This window comes from Narcine bancroftii, chromosome 5 (genome assembly GCF_036971445.1).
Source record: "Narcine bancroftii isolate sNarBan1 chromosome 5, sNarBan1.hap1, whole genome shotgun sequence".
Classification (NCBI taxonomy): Eukaryota; Metazoa; Chordata; class Chondrichthyes; order Torpediniformes; family Narcinidae; genus Narcine; species Narcine bancroftii.
The window spans coordinates 174384947-174407572 of NC_091473.1; the positions used below are offsets into that span (position 1 = coordinate 174384947).

The 22626-nt window shown below is 51.6% G+C and overlaps 1 protein-coding gene and 1 long non-coding RNA gene across 2 annotated transcripts; one reads left to right on the forward strand and one right to left on the reverse strand.

The window, feature by feature from the left end:
* Window positions 1-7252: 7252 nt before the first annotated feature.
* Window positions 7253-12646, reverse strand: LOC138762858 (uncharacterized). Its single transcript, XR_011357212.1, has 2 exons — window positions 12131-12646; window positions 7253-9500 (listed from the first exon to the last, which is right to left on the reverse strand). It is a non-coding gene; the product is annotated as an uncharacterized lncRNA (long non-coding RNA).
* Window positions 12647-13889: 1243 nt separating this feature from the next.
* Window positions 13890-20809, forward strand: rab43 (RAB43, member RAS oncogene family). Its single transcript, XM_069936381.1, is given in 3 exon segments — window positions 13890-14111; window positions 14114-14136; window positions 20539-20809. Coding segments are annotated over 3 exon segments (423 nt in total). The 5' UTR covers window positions 13890-13945; the 3' UTR covers window positions 20773-20809.
* The last annotated feature ends 1817 nt before the right edge of the window (window positions 20810-22626 follow it).

Sequence of the window (22626 nt, forward strand, 5' to 3'; positions counted from 1 at the left end):
TTCTGGTAACCTCAGCCTGCTTGCCAATTTGTCCTTCAAGTAGGTTTTCAGTTGGTGGTATGCAAACATTGTATCGTGAGTTATACCATATTTGTACTTCATTTGTTCAAAAGATAATAAATTATTTGATCTGGGGGGTCTTGAAGTGGAGTAGGGCGTTAGGAGATCAGTGATGTAGGAGAGGGCTAGTCCATTGTAAACAAACTGGAGAACTATCCTGAGCCATACTGGCAACCAGTGAACGGAGGTGAGAATATGGGTGATATGGTCCCTTTTCTTACTGCTGCAGTGACAGGAATGATTTGATTTTGGCAATAGTGTGGAGCTGGAAAAAGCTAGATTTACTACTGCATTGACTTGTTTGTCAAACTTGGAATCAAATATCACACCAAGGGATTTGATGTGTGGTTTAATGAGGGTGGATGTTGCCAAGGGCATTGACGATAATTTTGGAGGAGTTGGGGGGGGGGGGGGGGAGGTTAAATAGGATGATCTCAGATTTGTCTTCGTTTAGCTGCAGGAAGTTTTGAGCCACCCAGCACTTTATGTCCTCCAGACAGTCAATGAGGCCGGTTCTCTTTACTTGGTCGTTGGGCTTCAGGGGGAGATGGAGATGGGGATGGCTCCGCACTACTGCCAAAATCAAATCATTCCTGTCACTGAAAGACCTTGAGAAACTTATCCACGCCCTCATTTTCTCCTGTTTAGACTACTCCAACTCTCGATATACGGGAATTAGTCAGTCGTCATAGCAGTGGAAGGAGAAGCGGTGTTTTTAGACAATATGGCTGAGGGGAAGCATATGTAGAGAGAAGAGAATGGGGCCCAGATTGGTTGCTGATTGTTGAACATGAAAGAAACTGCACGTTGGTCAGTCAGTAAGGTAAATCGTTTTTTGGTGAGGTAGTGTCTCCAGTGCCATACCACCTCCACAGAGGAGTATACATTAAAAATAAAGGCAAGGATATGTTGATGTGGCTTGTTGTTGCAGACAGGATGAAACTCCCATAAAGTGTCAACACTCAATATGTGGGTAAACACAGTGTAGGCCTGAATGTTTTGTTTCTGAGCTGTAAAGCTCTGTGGGGGAGGAGCTCCAAAGTCCCTCACCCACAACTCAGAACAACCCCCCCCCCACCTCAGCTTCTCTCCAACCTCAGCTCCTCCCCCACCCACAGTGGGCCCCTGACTCCCTTAGGGGAGAGTTGAGAACCCTGCTGCGCGAGGAACTTGCCCATATCCGGCAGCAGGAAACATCATCCGCAGGGTAGCAGACATCCACACCCCTCCCATAGAATAGAGGCCAGGGCACCCAGTGGATACACTCAAATGTCCTCTCCCAGCCAGGTGGCCCGAGGCCATGCAACCCAATAGTTGGGACAAAGGGAATACACAGTGTTGGATGGCCCTAGTGGGCACTTATGCTGAACACACTATCATCCCCGGCAATCCTGCCATTTGGGGATGACTTCAGGTCTTCATAGATGGTTTAGGAGGCCCCATAACCCTGGCCAGAGAAGTTACCTTCTGCCTATCTGTAGGTGACGATACACCCGTTCCATCCCCATTTTGGTTACTGACTCACCCGAGTGTTTCTTGGGCATGAATGCGCTGAAGGGACGATCCCTATGCATCAACAAGGGGGAGCTCACTTCTGGGATCGCCCGCGTGACCGTAGTAATTGGAGGAAGCCAAATGTGACCCCTTAGTTGTTCCCCCACCCTCCAAGGGAGTCAGCAACTGATGTTACTGGGTGGAACAGAGAGATCACAGAATCGGTAGACGCACCATGGCGTGAAGGAGTCATCCAGTCTGCCTTTTTGCCACTCAACAGCTCGGTCTGGCCCATGCAAAAGCAAAATGGCGCTTGGTGCATGACCATCGATTATAGACAACTAAACAAAGTCGCAACCCCCCTCACTGCTGTGGCCCCTGACCTAGTCAAACTGGTGGAGAGCACTGGGGGCGGGAGAATAAACAGTGATATGCAGTTGTCAATCTCGCCAACGCTTTTGTCTCCATCCCCCTCAGTCCCGAAGGCCAACATCAGTTTGCCTTCACCTGGGAGGGCAGACAGTATACATTTTGCCATCCACCCTGTTAGAAATAGAAGTACCTTTAAAGAAATTGCTCGAGACAAATATTGAGAACAAAGAACATTTATTATAACAACAATGCAAAGTTGGGTGCTTCCCCTTACCCTGGGAATACACACATACACTGGGGCTCACCCAACTTTTATACAGTAAATTTCAGTATCAGAATACCCTCCCCCTTACATTCTTCTGCCCCCGGATGGGTTTGGCAGAGGCAATCCTTCCTGCCTACGTGCAGTTTCAGTATACTTGGAGGACCAGGGGGTATCTGTCGGTGTCTTCTTATGCCATTATTCCCATTGTCCTTATTCACATCCTAGCCCTTGTCCCCATTCACACCTTCCCGACTCTCAGGGCTACAGTCCCTTCATCTGCAGGGTTCGTTAATCTTGTCTAGGGTTTACTAATTAAATATGCATACTTGAAAAATCTGTTTTATGGCTTACTAATTATATATGTATAACTTGCTAATACTGTCTAAGATCTTCTAATTATTTATGCAAGCCTTGCTAATTCTATCTGGGGCTTGGTGACCCTTATCTCATTCAGACTAACTCTACTTCTATTCTCAATTGTCTGTCCTTCTCTTCTTCATTCAGTGAACTTGCTGCTGTAGGAGATTCTTAGCTTACTCAGACAGTGTCAGCTTCCTGCCTTCTAATATCCATGTCTCATGTTGTTTGCACTGGCTTCATTCATTTACTTATGTATCAATTTTATTTTCTTCATTTCTTCATGTTCATATTGCAATGTCAGTTTTTCTCATCTCTCACAACCCCAAGGCTATGTTCACAGCACCACATTGTATCACAAGTTAATCACCCCTCCCCCCACCAGATATCTCAGTGGCACATTACATGGATGACATCCTCTTCCAGGGGTCCTCAGAGGAAGCAGTAGCACATGCACATGTTAATCACCTTGATACCTGGAAAAGGTACAGTGTGCCAGTCAAACAGTCCTTTTTTTGGGCATCCAGTGGTACTCTGGCAGCAGAAAAATTCCTGCAGCTTGCTGAAAGCAAAATCCTCAATGTGGTGGTGCCCACCCACAGAGTTGAGATGCAAAGTTTCAAGGGTCTTTTGGGTTACTGGCGTCAACACATTCCCCATCTCACTGTGCTCCTCCATCCACTGTACAGCATTTCCAGGATAAAAAAAAAGCTGTGTGTCAGTGGGGACCTGAGTAACAAACTGCATTTGAAACAGCAAAACAGGCCTTTGAATAGGCCCTGCTGCTGCCCCCCCCCTCCCCCGACAGACTGGAGTACCCTTTCCATTGCAGGTCTCTGCCACGAAGACAATAACCGAGTGGAGCTTCTGTCAAAAGAGGCAAGGTGGCAGAGTCCCGCTCGGCTTGTGGACCAAGTCCCACCCTCTACTCCCTATTCGAGCATCAGCTGCTTGCCTGCTACCCTTCACCAGACGTCAGCAAAGACACACCGGCCGCCCTTCCCCGTCCCACAAAGGAGGGCCGTGCCTAGCAGTTCTCCGAAGTTAAGTTGAAGTGGTGCATTGCGCAGAGGCCGGTCCCAAGGGGTGACCCACTTACATGAACAAATAACATCCCTGCCTGAAAGTGACGGCCTCCCAGCCGAATTACCCGCAGTACAGCCTTCCCCTGTGACCTGGGGCAAACCATTTGGCATCCTAGACCCCAGCCAGCAGCAAGAAACTTGGTTTCCTGATGGCTCCAGCTGATGGAAATGCGGCAAATAGCAATGGAAGGCAGGGGCACTCAGCCCATCATGGATAAAACTGGCTGAGCTGCTGGCTGTGGGGCTCACCCTAAAAGAAACCTCCCAGGCCAACCTGCATCTGCACAGTTTCCTGGGCTACAGCAAATGGTGTGGCAGTATGGATGGCTCGGTGGCAGGAGACTGGGTGGTGGATCCATAGTCGCCTGCTCTGGGGACAACAGCGCTGGTGGTTCATTTTGGAGGTGGCAAGACAAAGAGTGGTGTGGCCATGGTTCACCATGAGGGTGCGCCACATACCCCCAGGGAAACCGCCGAAGCTGCCCACAATGCCGCTGCAGACCAAGCCACTCAAATCTATTCTGCCAGAGCAGAGCAACCCGGGCCCATGGCATCATGAGCGTACTGTAAAAGTGGGTACCTGGGGGTCAATGGGATGCAACGATGGGCAGAGGGCCTGGGGATCTCACTCTCTCCCATGATGAAGCAAGAATCATGATTGCCAATGCCCCATTTGTCAATGAATAAAATCAAGGTGGTGGCATTTTCCGGGGCATGGAAGCAAATCAACTATATTGGGTCTTTCCCATACCTAAATAAAAAGCAATGCACCCTCACGATATTTGGGTGTCCTGGTGGGGGGGGATTCCCTGCCAGCGGGCCATCCAGGATAGCGCCATTAAAGGGCTACAACCCTTCTCCTCCATTTAGGGAGGTACAGTCTGACCAGGCCTCACACTTCACAGGGTGAAAAATACAGGAATGGGCGGCGAAGATCGGTATCTCATGGCTGATGCATATCCCCTACCACCCACAGGCATCTGGGCTCATCGAGCGAATGAATGGCCTGCTCAAGGAGCAGATACGCAGACTGCCACCTGCTGCAGGGGTGGCTCAGTGTGCTGCAGCAGGTGGTGGACAATCTCAATTCCCATCCAAGTGGCCAGGGGTGTCCCCGCTCTCATGCCATCTGGTGGCCGCCAACACCACCAAGTTGGAGGAGCTGAAAGTTCAGAGCCCCAAGGAATTTGATAATGGGAACGAGGTCCGCTTAAAAAAAAGGGGGAAATAATAGTGCACAGGCCTGGAGAAACACGATGGGTCGTGAAACCAGGCAAGCTTGATCTATAACGTATCCATACCTAAAGACTAACCAGAGGAGAGTGTGCTTTACAATTCACCCTCACCACCCTTCCCCCACCCCCCCCCACAGGAGAATGCTGCCGTGGAAAATGCGACTGACCATCACTGCATCGATCAGCATCATGCAAGCCTTCGACACGTTCCTCAGGGAGGCCTATGAATACTCCAGCAGTACCAACAGTTCGAATTACTGGGTCTGCATGTAAACTCCAGCACATGTTCCTGAGGGACTTCCACGTACATCCGTCCCCATTCCATTCGACACCACCGAAATATTGCACATATTGTGTGTCAGCCCCCTTGCTGGCAGTTAAGTCTAATCAAACCGTAAGGCATTGCTAGTTGCATTGCAGCCATGATCATTATCATTACACACATCACGATCCATCAGAAGCAAACCGACAACTTTCAACTTGAAAAATAAAGTTGGGCCCTGGATCACAAAGCAACGTCCTCCCGCTCAGCCTGTACCATTAGATGTTCCCTGAGAACGTGGTGAATCGTACCCGGAAGAAGGCGCACTAGAAGCCATAAATGTCACGCTCACAGTCTACGGTGGCCCCATGATTAAACAACTAGGAAAAGTCCAAATAAAAGGCAAACATAAAGGAAAGAACATCATATGCACATTTTTCGTGGTTGATGCTGACGGACCAGCAATCCTGAATGGTTGTCAGGAATTACAGCTAATTTCTGTAAACAATGAGATCAGGGAGAAGGAAATGTCCAAGAGGATCAATAGCAACACCCCGCTCGAGCAATACCCTCCGATCACAAACAAGGCCAGGCTCATGGACATGTACCCTGAATGCTTTGATGACAAAGTTGGGTGTTTTGGAAATTTCAAATACCATGTAACCATAGACCCGGAATGCAAACCAATAATCCATGGTCCATGCAAAGTGCCAATAGAGGTGAAACAAAGCCCAGAGCAGGATCTCGAAGAAATGGAAGAAAAGCGAATGATAGCGAAAGTGGTCGAGCCAACCGACTGGGTGAACTCCATGGTAATGAAGGAAAAACTGAATGACCGTCTGAGGATATGTCTGGACCCCAAACACAAACCAAGCAATCGAAAGAGGTCACTATCCAACACCAACACTGGAAGACATCACTTCTGATCTAGCGGGATCCAAAATCTTTAGCAAATTAGATGCAAAGAATGGATATTGGAATGTGAAGCTGGATGAAGAATCGACACTGCTCACAACATTCAACACTCCATTCGGCCGGTACAAGTTCCTGCGACTACCTTTTGGCCTAAAGGTGAGCCAAGATGTCTTCCAGCAAAAGATTGATGAGACTGATAGGGGATGCAAGGGCACTGTCGGCATTGCAGATGACATCCAGGTCTTTGGTGGAGAGGCGAAAACCCACGACATTCACCTACACGAAGCTATGGAGAGAACAAGAGGGTCCGGCATCAAACCCAATGCAGACAAGTGCATCATTAAGGAGGATTGCCAATTCTTCAGAATGGTGGACACACCTGAAGGGGTCAGGCCAGGCCCAGAGGAGGTAACAGCCAGTGCTGAAATGGACCACCCAAAGGACATATAGGAACTAAGAAGCTTCCTCAGCTTGGTCCAATATATGAGTTCCTTCATGGCAGACCACACAGCCAACCTCAGAGAGTTGCTGAAAGAGGATGTGGAGCTTCAGTGGTCACCATCATAACAACGAAATTTCGACAAGCTAAAGGAAGTGGTCTGCAGAGAAGTAGAACTGAGCTACCTTGAAAGAAAAAAAAACTACCACATTACAAGTAGATGCTTCCTCCAGAGGCCTTGGGGCAGGATTGGTGCAGGAAGGAAAACCAACAGCCTTTGCCTCATAAGCCCTGACAACAGTAGAGACCCAATATGCCAATATCGAAAGGGAGCTCTGGCAGTCATATATGGATGTGAAAAGTACCACAAATTCCTCTATGGGAGACAGTTTGTGGAGAGTGATCATTGCCCGCTGGAACACATCCAGAAAAAGAACCTAAGCAAGGCACCAGCCAGACTACAGAGGCTACTCCTCCAGCTCCAATGTTATGACTTTACCTTGAAGTATAGGCCAGGGAAGGAAATGGTGCTCGCTGATGCTTTGTCACATCTTTACATAAACAAAAAATACGAAATGAAAGACATGGAGATCAAGGTACATCACCTTGTCAGTGTGTCCAGTAACAAACTAAACCTGATTAAAGAAGAAACCACAAAGGACGAGGTGCTGTAGCTGCTCTTGCAACAGGTGATACAGGGATAGCCAGAAAGGGTAAAACAGATTGTTGAGCGCTATCAGTAGCCCCAATAACGACTCGGACAAAGACTGAGAGGAATTATAGGCTTTATTGTATTAGAGACTGCTGGCCCAGATTCAAGGCTAGGAAAGAGTGGGAAGAAGAGGGGACACAACCTTTATGGCCCAGAAGTACACCCGGGGGGGAGGGCCAGCCAGCACATACAATCATATCACTACATTCACCCCCCTTTTAAAAAATAGAACCCACAGGAAAACAATCAACCACCGGAGGTGATAACAGCAACAATACAGTAACACAACAGCCACAGTATAATCAAATCATACAAGGGACGGGAGAAGCAGACTCCTCCCCACCAGCTAGAGGTTGAGCCACAAACACGGCCTCCTCTATCTGCAAGACCCGTACGGTGCTCCTCCAGAGAGGGGACTGACGGGGGTGCGTCCACTGCATGGACTGTCTGACAAAGGGTGTCAGCGGTGGACTTCTGGGGTGCTGGTGGATCCTCCGCTGCTAAATGGGGGGTAGATGCCTGGACATTCGGCTGCAAGGAAGGCAGCTCAGGCTCCAGGGTCGAGCTCTGATGCAGCACGATAGGGTCCGTGGCATGGTCAGTAGCCGGCAAAGCAGTCTCAGGGTCTCCAGCCCTTGCCAGGTCTCGTATTGGCAGTATCCTCGTGGCCATCCGGGTTCCTCACAAATGCATATTAAGGGTTTGCATGTATGAGGTGCACTGCTTCAACCAGCGGGTCCATCTTATGGCCCCTGACGTGCTTCCGAAGCAGAACCGGCCCTGGGGTGGTCAGCCAGGGAGGGATGGAGGAACCATTCGCCGACCTCCTAGGAAAAACAAAGAGGTGTTCATGTGGGTTGATGTTAGTAGCGGTGCAAAGTAAAGACCAGATGGCGTGGAGAGCTTCAGGCAAGACGTCCTGCCAGCGGGATACTGGCAAATTTTTAGATCTGAGGGCCAGAAGCGTCACCTTCCAGACAATGCCATTCTCCCTTTCCACCTGGCCATTACCTCTGGGTTATAGCTGGTGGTCCTAATGGTGGCTATGCCTCACCAAAAGTACTGTCGCAGCTCCTCACTCATAAACGAGGTCCCCCGGTCACTATGGATGTAGTTGGGGTACCCGAACAGAGTGAAGATGCTGTTCAGGGCCTTGATGACTGTAGCCAAGGTTATATCCAGGCAGGGGATTGCAAAGGAGAACCCAGAGAATTCGTCCACCACCATCAGGAAGTAGGCGTTCCTATTTGTGGTTGGGAGGGGGCCCTTGAAATCGATGCTTCATTCAAAAGGGCGAATGGCCTTGATGAGGTGCACCTTTTCTGCCCGGTTGAACTGGGGCCTACACTCGGCACAGATTTGGCAGCGTCTGGTCATGGACCGGATATTCTCTACGGAGTACAGGAGGTTTCGTGTTTTGACGAAATGGTATAACCTCGTGACTCCGGGGTGACACAGGTGGTCATGTAGGATCTGGAAACAGTCGAGATGCATGCTGGCGCACGTTCCTCAGGACAGGGCATCTGGAGGGTCATTGAGCTTACCCAGCTTACAAGATGTCATAGCTGTAGGTGGACAATTCATCCTCCACCTCAGAATCTTGTCGTTCTTGATTTTACCCATTGTTTGGCACTGAACATGAAGGCCACTGCCCTCTGGTCAGTCAGCAGGGTAAATCTCTTACCAGCTAGGTAGTGCCGCCAGTGGTGCACCGCCTCAACGATAGTTTGAGTCTTCTTTTTGACAGAGGAGTGCTGGAGTTCAGGACCGTGCACGGTGCGGGAAAAACCAGCCTGCTTGCCTGGTTTAATGTGGAAGCCAGTGTGACATCGGAGGCATCACTCTCCACCTGAAAGGGGATGGATTCATCCATGGCATGCGTCGTGGCCTTAGCGATGCCTCCCAAATTTGTTCAAAAGCAGCCTGGGCCTCCGCCGATAATGGGAAGGTGGTCATACAAATTAGTGGGTGGGCCTTATCGGCGTAATTGGGCATTCATTGAGCATAATATGAAAATAGCCCCAGGCCCCTCTTCAGTGCCTTTAGGGTGTTTGGGACAGGGAGCTCCATGAGTGGTCGCATGCGGTCAGGGTCAGGGGCAATGATACCATGTGCCACGACGCATCCAAGAAGGCCCAGGCATTTGTCCTTGTTGTACGTCAAGTTGAGGGACCTGGCCGTATGCAAGAACTTTACAACATTTGCGTCATGGTCTTGCTGGTCATGGCTGTATATGGTGACATTGTCGAGGTAGGGGAACGTCGCCATCTGCCCGTTTTCCTCTACCATCTAGTCCATCACTCTCTGAAAGACAGAAACATTGTTAGTAACCCAAAAGGCACCCGCAGGAAGTGAAAAAGCTTCCCGTCTGTCTCAATCCCTGTATAAATTTGATCGGCTGGACGGAGGGGGAGTTGGTGGTATGCTAACTTAAGGTCAATGGTCGAAAAAAATTCTCTACTTAGTGACCTTGTTGGCCAAATCGGCTATTCAGGTTAGCGGGTATGCATCCAACTGGGTGAAGCGGTTGATGGTCTGACAATAATCAATTACCATCTGGGGCTTTCCCCCACCTCTGTACACAAGGACTTGCGCCCTCCAGAGACTGATGCTAGGGGCTATGAACCCCTCCGCCAGGAGTTGTTGAACCTCAGCCCGGATGAACTGCATGTCCTCTGAACTATAGAGCCTAAAATTGGTGGCGATTGGTTTACAATCTGGGTTGAGGTTCGCCAACAGTGACGGGGGTGGGGGGGCACCCGTAGTGTGGTGAGGTTGCAGGACGGTGCTGGAAACTGGGTACTGAGCCCGCAGAACGGTGCCGGTGGCTGAGTTCTGGGACCACAAGGCAGTGCCGGGGACTGGTGGCTGTGGACAGTCAGTGGTGTTTGGGGGCCCCCGAATGCCATCGTCACACTCCTGAACTGACTCTGAAAGTTGAGGCCCAGGAGGATCGGCGCGCAGAGATAAGGCATAATTAATAATACAAAATCGTTATAACAGTTTCCCCCTCCCCTCCCCCCCCCCCCCAACCACACACACCGTCAGTGACGCTACACAATAACCCTGGATACTGGTCTGTTGGTCCCTTGCAGCCATTGAAACTGTCCTGGTCATGGGTTGGACAGGGAGGTCTCTGGTCCATGACAGGATGCAAGAAACTTTCCGTGCTGCTGCTATCAAAAAGACAATTCGTTTTATGCCATTCACCTCGATCCACATCATGGAGTTTGAGATCGGGTGAGGGCTGGCTTGATTCAGAGTGACCGATGACAAGATAGATATCCATTCGTCGTCATCGTTGGTGGGGAGGCCTTTCCAAGATGGTGACCTCCACGTTGACCACGCAGTGTTCGATCAAGAAGGTGGAAATGGAGTCACGGAAGTCAGAAGTGACATCATCGGACGGCGGGCCGAGGTGCTGAGGTTGGGAGTGATGGCCAACAAGATAGCGCTCCCTTTACCGTGCACGCGGTCAGTGCCGGAAGCTCCTCAGGAATGCAGCCGCGCTGCTCCCAGACTGCGGTCGGGACCTGAAGACCTTCTGGTAATGGTCCCTCTTCCCGCAGCCCGAACACGTAGCACCCCTTTTAGGGCAGAGGCTTCGCAAATGCTTGGACTGATCACAGAAGTTGCATCTCAACGATGCCTTTGGCGTAATTGCAGCCATGGTCGGGTCAGTAACACCCAACACAGAGTCCCAGGCCGAAGGCCCTCGTGGTTGAACATACGGACATGGCCCGCTTCTGCCTACGATTGACACTGTGTGGCACTGGGCCGAGTCTAAAGTCCTGATTAAGTCAAAAGCCTTTTTGAGTGGGAGTGAGTCCTCCTCGATGAGTCGTTGCCGGATATAATCTGACCTCAGACCCAACATGCAGGTGTCTCGAATCAGTTCTTCCACGCACTGGGTTAGGGATATAGTGGCCGTGGATTCCCCCAAACAGTCTTTTCCCAGTGTGACCAGGGACTGGACGAACTCTTCAATGAACTCACCAGGCTGTTCTTTTCTGGACGCCAGCAGGTAACGGGAGTATACCACGTTCACTTTTAGCTTGTACAGTGCCCGCAGCTCAGCCATCGCCTTGTTGTAGGTCGCGCTGCCTTGAATGGTCAGGAAGGTCCTCTGGCCGACTCGTGCCTGAAGGATTTTTAACCTCATCAGAGTCGACCGCCTCAGCACCAGCGTCGAGGAAGTTCTTGAAGCAGTTCATTCACTACTCGAAGATCACAGAAGCACCTGGCCACTTCTAGCCATTCAGGGTGCAGCAATTTCTCCATTACTGGAGACCTCCAAAATATAGTACAATAAATTGTTTGGCTCGGACAAAGACTGAGGGGAACGATAGGCTTTATTGTACTTGAGACTGCTGGCCCGGGTCCAAGGCTAGGAATGAGCGGGAATGAGAGGGGACTCAACCCGGGAAATACACCAAAGCCACATGGGAATGGAGAAATGCAAACTTAGAGCAAAGTCAGCAGTTTTCCAGACAGGCATGTACAAGGACATGGAAAAAATGGTGGCTACATATCCAGCATGCCAGAAATACAGAAATACAGAACAAAAGGAAGAAATGATTCCTGCTGAAGGCCATGGCACACAGTGGGAGCAGACTAATTCACAGAAAAAACAGGAGTGTCCTGCTACTACTGCAAATTCCCCTTCATCGGGAAAGTGAAGGACCTGAGAGCACCAACCATCACGGCTGCAGTATGAGAGCTCTTCATGGAACAGGGGAGACCCGAACAAGTGATATGTGACAATGGGACCCAATTCACATTGCGTGTATTCAGAGAAATAGCTGCAGAATATGGGTTCACCATCACCACTTCATCACCACATTTGATAGCAGCAGCACGGATTCATTGAGAAACATGTACAGACAATTAAATACTCTCTCACTAAGTGTCGAGAGACAATGGAAGACCCTTACCTTGCTCTTCTGTCACTGCGGGCCCTTGAGGACCGACATGAAGTTCCCAACCGAGCTTCTGAATGGCAGAAAGTACAAGACAAACGTGCCAAACAGAATCTGTCCACCAGACGACCAAAGGAAATAAGGAGAAAGTTGACTAACATACAAGAGGGGAGTCATCAACATTACAACAAATGTGCACAAACATTACCAGAACTCTTCACAGGGCAGCACGTGCATGTTCAAGAGCCAGTGATAAAAACCTGGAGTCCAGCAAAGATTGTTAGAAAAGCTGAGAGGCCAAGGTCATACATCATTGAGACAGAATCTGAGACGAATCAGGACCCACATTCACCCAACACCAGATCTGACCCAAAAAGCACCAGAAGTATTAGCAGTTTCTGTAATTCCAACAACTTGTGAGGGAACGTGAGGCGAAACCCCGACCAACAACAGCGCAACGACTACACAGCGAGCAGCAAGAGAACCGCAGAACCAGTCGCTAAAAGGTCTACGAGGTGGAGAAGCAACATCCTACCACCAGCGCGATTCCGCTGAAAAGAATATAGAACCACAAACATGTAATTGCAATTGCAGATAAAGAAGCAGTAACAATTTATTTTAAGAAACCTAAAGTTGTAATACATTTTAAAAAGTTAATAATTTGTTTTAAGAAGGAGGGATGTTATATACTGAAGAAACCTTGGACTATTTTATGCGAGAGCATGAACCCTAACAGTGTAAGAGCCATAGCACACTTGAGAGTGGTGCATGCGTGGTGAGAGACATTGTATCTATACGTGACCCAGACGCCTGATGTGAAATTGTGATGTTTCCTCCATTGTATATACAGTAGTTATTGTTGGTTACTGTAATATATGGAGCTGGCCCGCCCACATATGACTCATACCCTATAACTCCTCCCTGTGGTCCTGGGACATAAAGGTTGAGCCACCTCTCCCTTCCCTCCATTCCTCTACCTTGATACCTGCTGGCAAGGTCTTCTGTACATTAAAGCCGATCGTTCCCTCAGTCTAGTCTCTGTGGTTACTGGTCGTGCCTATCAGTGAGCAAAGAAATGTGCTGTTAAATTTACAAGCCTTTCTAGTGTTTATTAAGACCTCCGATGGTACAACCCGGACACAACAAAGAGCATCGTGAGTGAGTGCGACTGGACGATCGCAGAGACAGCGCACACTGCTCTCCTTGGGCACCGCGGGGATGGATGGATGCCCTTTTGAAGGAGGTGGGAGTCTCCGACTGCAACAGTGAAGATGCCCCTGAACATTCCGGCTCGTTGGTTGGCACAGATTTTCTTCCGATTGTTTGCCTTCTCTTTTAAAATGCAAAAGAAAAAATCAACTCAATTTAAACTTCCCACGTCCATCGCTTGGCAAATTGTGCATCGTTGCCCATTGACCTTTTTATTTTATTTAAGAATTTTACAAAATAAACATATACAATATACTAATTTAAACCCCCACCCCCACCTAATCCACCCCCTAACAACCCACCCACCCCCCCTTCGGAGCTTTTTTTTCGTTGCCCATTGTCCTGAAGAGGGGAAAAGCAATGCCAACCCCGGTTATGTTGGGTCTGCAGGTGGGGCGCGAATGGGTCCTGCAGGCGGGCCGGGGACAGCTGGCGGAAAGCGCCCTATCAGTTGCACGGCGCTGCGGCCGGCGTTTGGCGGAGGTGCTCGCCGGCTCCCCTTCCGCCACAGTCAGTTCCGGGGTTTCGAATCCACGTCGACGTGCGCAGCTTGGCGGGGGTAGGGGGGGGGGGGCGCTCGGCTCGAGCTCCCGGGGGAGGAAGTGGGACCGCCTGCCCGCGATGTCGGCGGCCGCGGATTTGGACGAGTCGTTCGACTTTCTGTTCAAGGTGGTTCTGATCGGGGACGCCGGCGTGGGCAAGACCTGCGTGGTGCAGCGCTTCAAGTCGGGCATCTTCATGGCGAGGCAGGCCAACACCATCGGGGTGGACTTCACCATGAAAACCCTGAGATCCAAGGCAAACGGGTGAAGGTGAGTGGCGGCCGCCCGCCCCCGTGGAAGGGTCTCTTCCTCCCCCCCGTGGAAGGGTCTCTTCCTCCCCCCCCCCCCCCCCCCGTGGAAGGTGTCTCTTCCTCCCCCCCCCCCCCCCCCCCCGTGGAAGGTCTCTTCTCCCCCCCCCCCCCCGTGGAGGGTCTCTCCCTCCTCCCCCCCCCGTGGAAGGGTCTCTTCCTCCTCCCCCCCCCCCGTGGAAGGGTCTCTTCCTCCCCCCCCGTGGAGGGTCTCTTCCTTCCCCCCCCGTGGAAGGGTCTCTTCCTCCCCCCCGTGGAAGGGTCTCTTCCTCCCCCCCGTGGAAGGGTCTCTTCCTCCCCCCCGTGGAAGGGTCTCTTCCTCCCCCCCGTGGAAGGGTCTCTTCCTCCCCCCCGTGGAAGGGTCTCTTCCTCCCCCCCGTGGAAGGGTCTCTTCCTCCCCCCCGTGGAAGGGTCTCTTCCTCCCCCCCCCGTGGAAGGGTCTCTTCCTCTCCCCCCCGTGGAAGGGTCTCTTCTCCCCCCCGTGGAAGGGTCTCTTCCTCCCCCCCGTGGAAGGGTCTCTTCCTCCCCCCCGTGAAGGGTCTCTTCCTCCCCCCGTGGAAGGGTCTCTTCCTCCCCCCCCGTGGAAGGGTCTCTTCCTCCACCCCCCCCCCCCCCGTCGTGGAAGGGTCTCTTCCTCCCCCCCCCCCCCCCCCGTCGTGGAAGGGTCTCTTCCTCCCCCCCCCCCCCCCCGTCGTGGAAGGGTCTCTTCCTCCCCCCCGTGGAAGGGTCTCTTCCTCCCCCCCCCCCCCCCGTGGAAGGGTCTCTTCCTCCCCCCCCCCCCCGTGGAAGGGTCTCTTCCTCCTCCCCCCCCCCCCCCCCGTGGAAGGGTCTCTTCCTCCCCCCCGTGGAAGGGTCTCTTCCTCCCCCCCCGCCCCGTGGAAGGGTCTCTTCCTCCTCCCCCCCCCCCGTGGAAGGGTCTCTTCCTCCTCCCCCCCCCCGTGGAAGGGTCTCTTCCTCCTCCCCCCCCCCGTGGAAGGGTCTCTTCCTCCCCCCCGTGGAAGGGTCTCTTCCTCCCCCCCGTGGGAAGGGTCTCTTCCTCCCCCCCGTGGAAGGGTCTCTTCCTCCCCCCCGTGGAAGGGTCTCTTCCTCCCCCCCGTGGAAGGGTCTCTTCCTGCCCCCCGTGGAAGGGTCTCTTCCTCCCCCCCGTGGAAGGGTCTCTTCCTCCCCCCCGTGAAGGGTCTCTTCCTCCCCCCGTGGAAGGGTCTCTTCCTCCCCCCCGTGGAAGGGTCTCTTCCTCCCCCCCGTGGAAGGGTCTCTTCCTCCCCCCCGTGGAAGGGTCTCTTCCTCCCCCCCGTGGAAGGGTCTCTTCCTCCCCCCCGTGGAAGGGTCTCTTCCTCCCCCCCGTGGAAGGGTCTCTTCCTCCCCCCGTGGAAGGGTCTCTTCCTCTCCCCCCCCCCCCCCCCGTGGAAGGGTCTCTTCCCCCCCCCCCCCCCGTGGAAGGGTCTCTTCCTCCCCCCCCCCCCCCCGTGGAAGGGTCTCTTCCTCCTCCCCCCCCCCGTGGAAGGGTCTCTTCCTCCCCCCGTTGGAAGGGTCTCTTCCTCCCCCCCGTGGAAGAGTCTCTTCCTCCCCCCCGTGGAAGGGTCTCTTCCTCCCCCCCGTGGAAGGGTCTCTTCCTCCCCCCCGTGGAAGGGTCTCTTCCTGCCCCCCGTGGAAGGGTCTCTTCCTCCCCCCCGTGGAAGGGTCTCTTCCTCCCCCCCGTGGAAGGGTCTCTTCCTCCCCCCCGTGGAAGGGTCTCTTCCTCCCCCCCGTGGAAGGGTCTCTTCCTCCCCCCCGTGGAAGGGTCTCTTCCTCCCCCCCGTGGAAGGGTCTCTTCCTCCCCCCCGTGGAAGGGTCTCTTCCTCCCCCCCCCCCCCCCGTGGAAGGGTCTCTTTCTCCCCCCCCCCCCCCCGTGGAAGGGTCTCTTCCTCCCCCCCCCCGTGGAAGGGTCTCTTCCTCCCCCCCCGTGGAAGGGTCTCTTCTCCTCCCCCCCCCCCCCCCCGTGGAAGGTCTGTTCCTCCCCCCGTGGAAGGGTCTCTTCCTCCCCCCCGTGGAAGGGTCTCTTCCTCCCCCCCGTGGAAGGGTCTCTTCTCCTCCCCCCCCCCCCCGTGGAAGGGACTCTTCCTCCCCCCCGTGGAAGGGTCTCTTCCTCCCCCCCGTGGAAGGGTCTCTCTCCCCCCCGTGGAAGGGTCTCTTTCCTCCCCCCCGTGGAAGGGTCCTCTTCCTCCCCCCGTGGAAGGGTCTCTTCCTCCCCCGTGGAAGGGTCTCTTCCTCCCCCCCCGTGAAGGGTCTCTTCCTCCCCCCCCCCCCCCCCGTGGAAGGGTCTCTTCCTCCCCCCCCCCCCCCCCGTGGAAGGGTCTCTTCCTCCCCCCCCCCCCCCCGTGGAAGGGTCTCTTCCTCCCCCCCCCCCGTGGAAGGGTCTCTTCCTCCTCCCCCCCCCCCCCCCGTGGAAGGGTCTCTTCTCCCCCCCGTGGAAGGGTCTCTTCCTCCCCCCCGTGGAAGGGTCTCTTCCTCCCCCCCGTGAAGGGTCTCTTCCTCCCCCCCCGTGGAAGGGTCTCTTCCTCCCCCCCGTGGAAGGGTCTCTTCCTCCCCCCCGTGGAAGGGTCTCTTCCTCCCCCCCGTGGAAGAGTCTCTTCCTCCCCCCCGTGGAAGGGTCTCTTCCTCCCCCCCCCCCCGTGGAAGGGTCTCTTCCTCCCCCCCCCCCCGTGGAAGGGTCTCTTCCTCCTCCCCCCCCCCCCGTGGAAGGGTCTCTTCCTCCTCCCCCTCCCCCCCGTGGAAGGGTCTCTTCCTCCCCCCCGTGAAGGGTCTCTTCCTCCCCCCCCGTGGAAGGGTCTCTTCCTCCCCCCCGTGGAAGGGTCTCTTCCTCCCCCCCGTGGAAGGGTCTCTTCCTCCCCCCGTGGAAGGGTCTCTTCCTCCCCCCCGTGGAAGGGCTCTTCCTCCCCCCCGGTGGAAGGGGCTCTTCCTCCCCCCCGTGGAAGGGGCTCTTCCTCCCCCCCGTGGAAGGGGCTCTTCCTCCCCCCCGTGGAAGGGGCTCTTCCTCCCCCCCTGTGGAAGGGCTCTTCCCCCCCCCCCGTGGAAGGGGTTCTTTCACCCCCATGGAAGGGGTTCTTTCCCCCCCATGGAAGGGGTTCTTTCCCCCCCCCATGGAAGGGGTTCTTTCCCCCCCCCCCCATGGAAGAGGTTCTTTCCCCCCCCCATGGAAGGGGTTCTTCCCCCCCCCCATGGAAGGGGTTCTTCCCCCCCCCCATGGAAGGGGTTCTTCCCCCCCCCCATGGAAGGGGTTCTTCCCCCCCCATGGAAGGGGTTCTTCCCCCCCCCCATGGAAGGGGTTCTTCCCCCCCCCCATGGAAGGGGTTCTTCCCCCCCCCCCCATGGAAGGGGTTCTTCCCCCCCCCCATGGAAGGGGTTCTTCCCCCTCCCCATGGAAGGGGCTCTTCCCCCCCCCATGGAAGGGGCTCTCTCCCCCCCCCCATGGAAGGGGCTCTTCCCCCCCCCCATGGAAGGGGCTCTTCCCCCCCCCCATGGAAGGGGCTCTTCCCCCCCCCCATGGAAGGGGTTCTTTCCCCCCCCATGGAAGGGGTTCTTTCCCCACCCCATGGAAGAGGTTCTTTCCCCCCCCCATGGAAGGGGTTCTTCCCCCCCCCCATGGAAGGGGTTCTTCCCCCCCCCCCCCATGGAAGGGGTTCTTCCCCCCCCCCCATGGAAGGGGTTCTTCCCCCCCCCCATGGAAGGGGTTCTTCCCCTCCCCCATGGAAGGGGTTCTTTCCCCCCCCCCCCATGGAAGGGGTTCTTCCCCCTCCCCCATGGAAGGGGCTCTTCCCCCCCCCATGGAAGGGGCTCTTCCCCCCCCATGGAAGGGCTCTTCCCCCCATGGAAGGGGCTCTTCCCCCCCATGGAAGGGGCTCTTCCCCTCCCCATGGAAGGGGCTCTTCCCCCCCCCATGGAAGGGGCTCTTCCCCCCCCATGGAAGGGGCTCTTCCCCCCCCCATGGAAGGGGCTCTTCCCCCCCCCCATGGAAGGGTCTCCCCCACCTGAGCTGTCAGCCCCATCTCTCTCTCTCTCATCTCTCTCTCTCTCTCATCTCTCTCTCTCTCTTTCTCTCTCTCTCTCTCTCTCTCTCTCTCTGCTGTGTGGGTGGCCAACTTTCTTTTACATTTTTGAGTGAAGTCCAGGTGCATTCCCTCCCCTATCCCCTGCTGCCCTGGGGGAGCCTTCCAGAGTTTACTTGTTTCCTAAACCATTTGGATCAACAGTGAAGAAGTAAATCTACAGACACCAGGGTTGAAGTAAAAGTACAACATGCTGGAGAAGCTCAGCAGGACAGACAGTGCCCTTCCTTTCATGTGTTTTTTTTTCTCTTTGCTATATAAAGTTTGACCTGCTGTGCTTCTCGAGCGTGTTGTGCTTCTACTTGGATCAATAGTAGCTGCTTTCAGATGGCCAGAATACCCCAACGTAAAGCATGCCTAAAATACCCAAATGCGGCGGTGTTGGGAGGCCGTCTGAAAGCGGAGAACCCTGACCCAGGGAGTACTTACCCAACCCTCCTTGGGTAGGTGTATTTCCTGCTTCTGAGCGCTCTCCCTCCTAGGCATCTGAAAGCGGGCGGGATTATGGCCACAGTCGATGGGAGCCGGCGTTTGCTCCGCGGCGCCTCACCCCACTGCGGGCCTTTTGGGTTGCCAGACCAGCGCCTTCAGTGCTGCCACCTGAATGTCACTTCGCACACACCCGCAGCTGGCTCCGGAGCCGCATTCTCCCAGCTATTACACCTGAAAGCGGCTCGTGAATGTTTCCCCGAGGAATTATATGTATATTTTTTGCATTACCTTGACTCCTTGTTAAAGGAATTCAAAAAAACAAGCTGGCATTATTACAACAAAAGCCACAAATCTTTTAGCTTGTTTAATGGTGCTTACTTTTTGCACTTTATTGATTATTTTTTATTCCTTTTGGTATTGGCACAGTCAATTTGTTTACATTTCTTTATTTGTTTCCAGGTATACATTGTGTACCTTTTATTTGCACTACCAAGTAGAATTCTGCCTCTCCCGCAGGGAAAATAGAATCTCAGGGTTGTAGGTGATGTCAGAGTTAAATTTAAGATCTGAAATCATTTTGGAATACAATTGAAAGTAACTTCACAATCTGTTCCCATACAACTTTCATGTCGGGAGAGGGTGCAGAGTGTGGGAAGTCTGTGGGGCCCAATGGTTGGATTCTATTTTTTAAATTCTGCACAGAGGATATTGGTTTTATTAAATGTACTTCTAAGTGATAAAATTAGATTTTTTTTGTGGTTATTGCATCGAAAAGAGGAAGCTTGTGGAAATCACGATACCTATGTTTATTAGTGCCTGCAACTACTTTGGCAGCACTTACCGGGCAAAACATCAAACAAAATTCTGTTAGTTTCATGCATAATTCAGAGGTTACTAGATAAATAATTGCAGATTGAGCGACTATAAAGCCCCATTGTACTCTCTTAAATGTTATTTTTACATGATGTTTTTATGTTGACTATTTTAATTGTGTTTGGGGAGGAGGTAAATATTGTTCAAAAGTTTCATATGAACATTTAGAAGATCTTGGTTTTTAAAACTTTTCTGTTCTGCTTTTCTAGTTTGAATCACTGGCTTTGCTTTGAATTCTACAATATATCTTGGGATTAATCCTTTGGCTTCTATCACTTAAGTTAATATGTATTGCAGGTTGCCTCCTTGTGCTTTCATATTGGAATCATCTCTGAGTTGGCATTATTTCAAATATGGAGGCCTTTAATTTCCCATCTCAGTGACTGGCTTTTGTGTTGCATGGTATCTTTCCCCTGCACTTCAAGTAGCATCGGCCATTTATTTTAAATTCAAGGTAAATCCTCCCACATGCTGGAAATAGAAAAAGCAAAAAATACAAAGCACATTAAACAGCATCGACTGAGAGAGAGAAATACAAAGTTAATGTTTGGTGGTCTTTTCTGAAATATTGACAAAACCAAAAGTCGTAACCAGTTAAGCTATACCTTTCAATTCGGAGGATTTTCATCAACATTGTTTTTATTTAAAGTTTAGCCTGTGCCTTCCAATCTGCTGAATTCACCTCTTCCTTGAAGAAAACATATTTTTAAGAATCCATAATTCTGTATCGATGTTGTTTTATTTCCCCATTTTGGTCAATTGTCCCTACGTATTTAAAAACCAGTGAAAATAAAATAACCCCAAAACAGCAGCATGCCCATTAGTTTAGTCACTCAGAATCAAAGCCTTTATCTGTGTTTCATCTTTTTTTGCTACAATGTGAAGAATCTGAAGGGGAACTTGATACCACCCTCTGAGCACTGACATTTCTTGTTGATCAAATATTATTCATGTGTATGCCTGTTGTCTTTCAGTTGCAGATATGGGACACAGCTGGACAAGAACGATTCAGAACAATTACACAGAGTTATTATCGAAGTACTAATGGAGCAATTATTGCTTATGACATTAGCAAAAGAGGAACTTTTGAATCTGTGCCACGGTGGATAGAAGATGTGAAGAAGTATGCAGGTTCAAACATTGTTCAGTTATTAATTGGTAGGTGTTTTTCTTTGAGGTTTGAATACTACACATTGATTTATTGGTAAATTTCTTATGTACCAGTAGTTTAAGAAGAATGTGGACAGTTGTGCTTGTAGATACAAACTCCCTTGGTTAGGAAAGTAAGCTGAACACAGCTTTACCCTTTCATAAGTTACATTTCTCCCTGACTAGTTTGCAACATTTCATTTTAAATGAAACCTCAGTGCATCAGCAAGGGAGGTTACGGATGATTTTAGTGCGTGGTTTTTTTTTGGTTATGCCCACATGTTGCTCCTTTTGTTATGCACTTCTATTTTTCCTGGCATGGAAGTGAAAGGAACATGTGAACAGAATACCGATTGGACGTCAGGGATGGGGAAGGGGCAGCACCTCTTTCTGTTGAGTCATTTACAAACCATTGCAAATGTGGGTTTTGCTGTCTTTGAGATTAATGTGCTTGGTTGGATATCATTACAGGTTGTGGAAACAAATAAGGAGATAATTGATTGCAAAGACCTGATGACAGCTTTGAGCTTCACTCTGCAGTCAGGCTTCCCTTCCCATAATTCCGTTTTTACATCCCTAGAATCTGTCATACCAGAGCAGCACAGTTAGCATAGGGGATAGCACAACACTATTACTACCCCAGCGACCCGGGTTCAAATCTGATGCTGTCCGTAACAAGTTTGTACATTCTCCCTGTGTCTGCATGGGTTTCCTCTGAATGTTCCAGCTTCCTCCCATTCTTCAAAAAAAAATTACAGGGATTCATTGGTGTCATTGAGCAGCATGGACCCTGCTTTATGTCTACATTTAAAACTTAATATTCTCTTTTTAAGGTCATAACTCCAGTGAAATTGAACCTTACTGAAGCACATTAAGATAAATGTACTTTGTTACATGCAGTGTAAAAGGCAGCCAAACCCGTTTAGGAAACTTGCACATTCTCATGCAAACAACAAGTAAGAGTTCTGTCTGCCCTTCAGCTCTGTAAAAGATGCCAACCCCTTGCTTTCCCAGCATGGTGAATATCTTAAAAATTAATGGATTTCTCAGTGCTTTGGTGAAGTGCATAATCAATTGATTGAGCGCTAGGGAATGAACAAGCTTGCAATGATGTGTTAAATAGAATGTTAGTAGCTTTTCCCAACCCGTCTCTTTGTAAGCTGTGTGGGATCTCATAAGGGACTGTTGCTTACATTCACTCTTTCAGTTGCTTCCATTCATGCACCCATGGTCTCTATGGTCTAGAAGAGCCATGTTTACATGACCTTGTGAGGCAGCTACTTCATTAAATGGCCTGTAGTTTTAGTAGCATCAGAATGCCTTGATCATATAATCGTGTGTGTGTGTGTGTGTGTGTGTGTGTGTGTGTGTGTGTGTGTGTTCTCCATGGTTTACATGACCGTCACCAAAAACTTTGGCAAAGTTCTGCATGGTAGCCAGGTCCTGAAGGTGAGTAGGTGGACTGCATCCAAAAATGGCTTGGTGATCAAAGAGAAAGGTTAGTAGTGTATGCCTATTATTTTTCCTGTCTGGTTTTCTGCAGGGATAGGTGCTTGCACTTCCTGTGTGTGCTTGGATGAAAATATAAGTGGTCTGATAAGTAACTTTGCTTGCAGCAAATAAAAAAAATTCTTGGAGTTGTACAGAAATAAGAAGGTTGGCTAAGGGACAGATCATCTGGAAAGTTGGGCAGAGCAGTGTCAGGTGGAATTTTATCCAGACAAGTGTGAGGCTTTGTTAAATACTGAGAGGACATGTCCTGTAAATGGCAGGGTTGGTGCATAGAGACTTTGAGGTGGGAGTTCATAGTCCCCTGAGAACAGCAACACAGATGTGTAGAATAGTGAAGAAGACATTTGGCATACTTGCCTTCATAGACCAAGACATTGAGTGCATGAATTAGGAGATCGTGT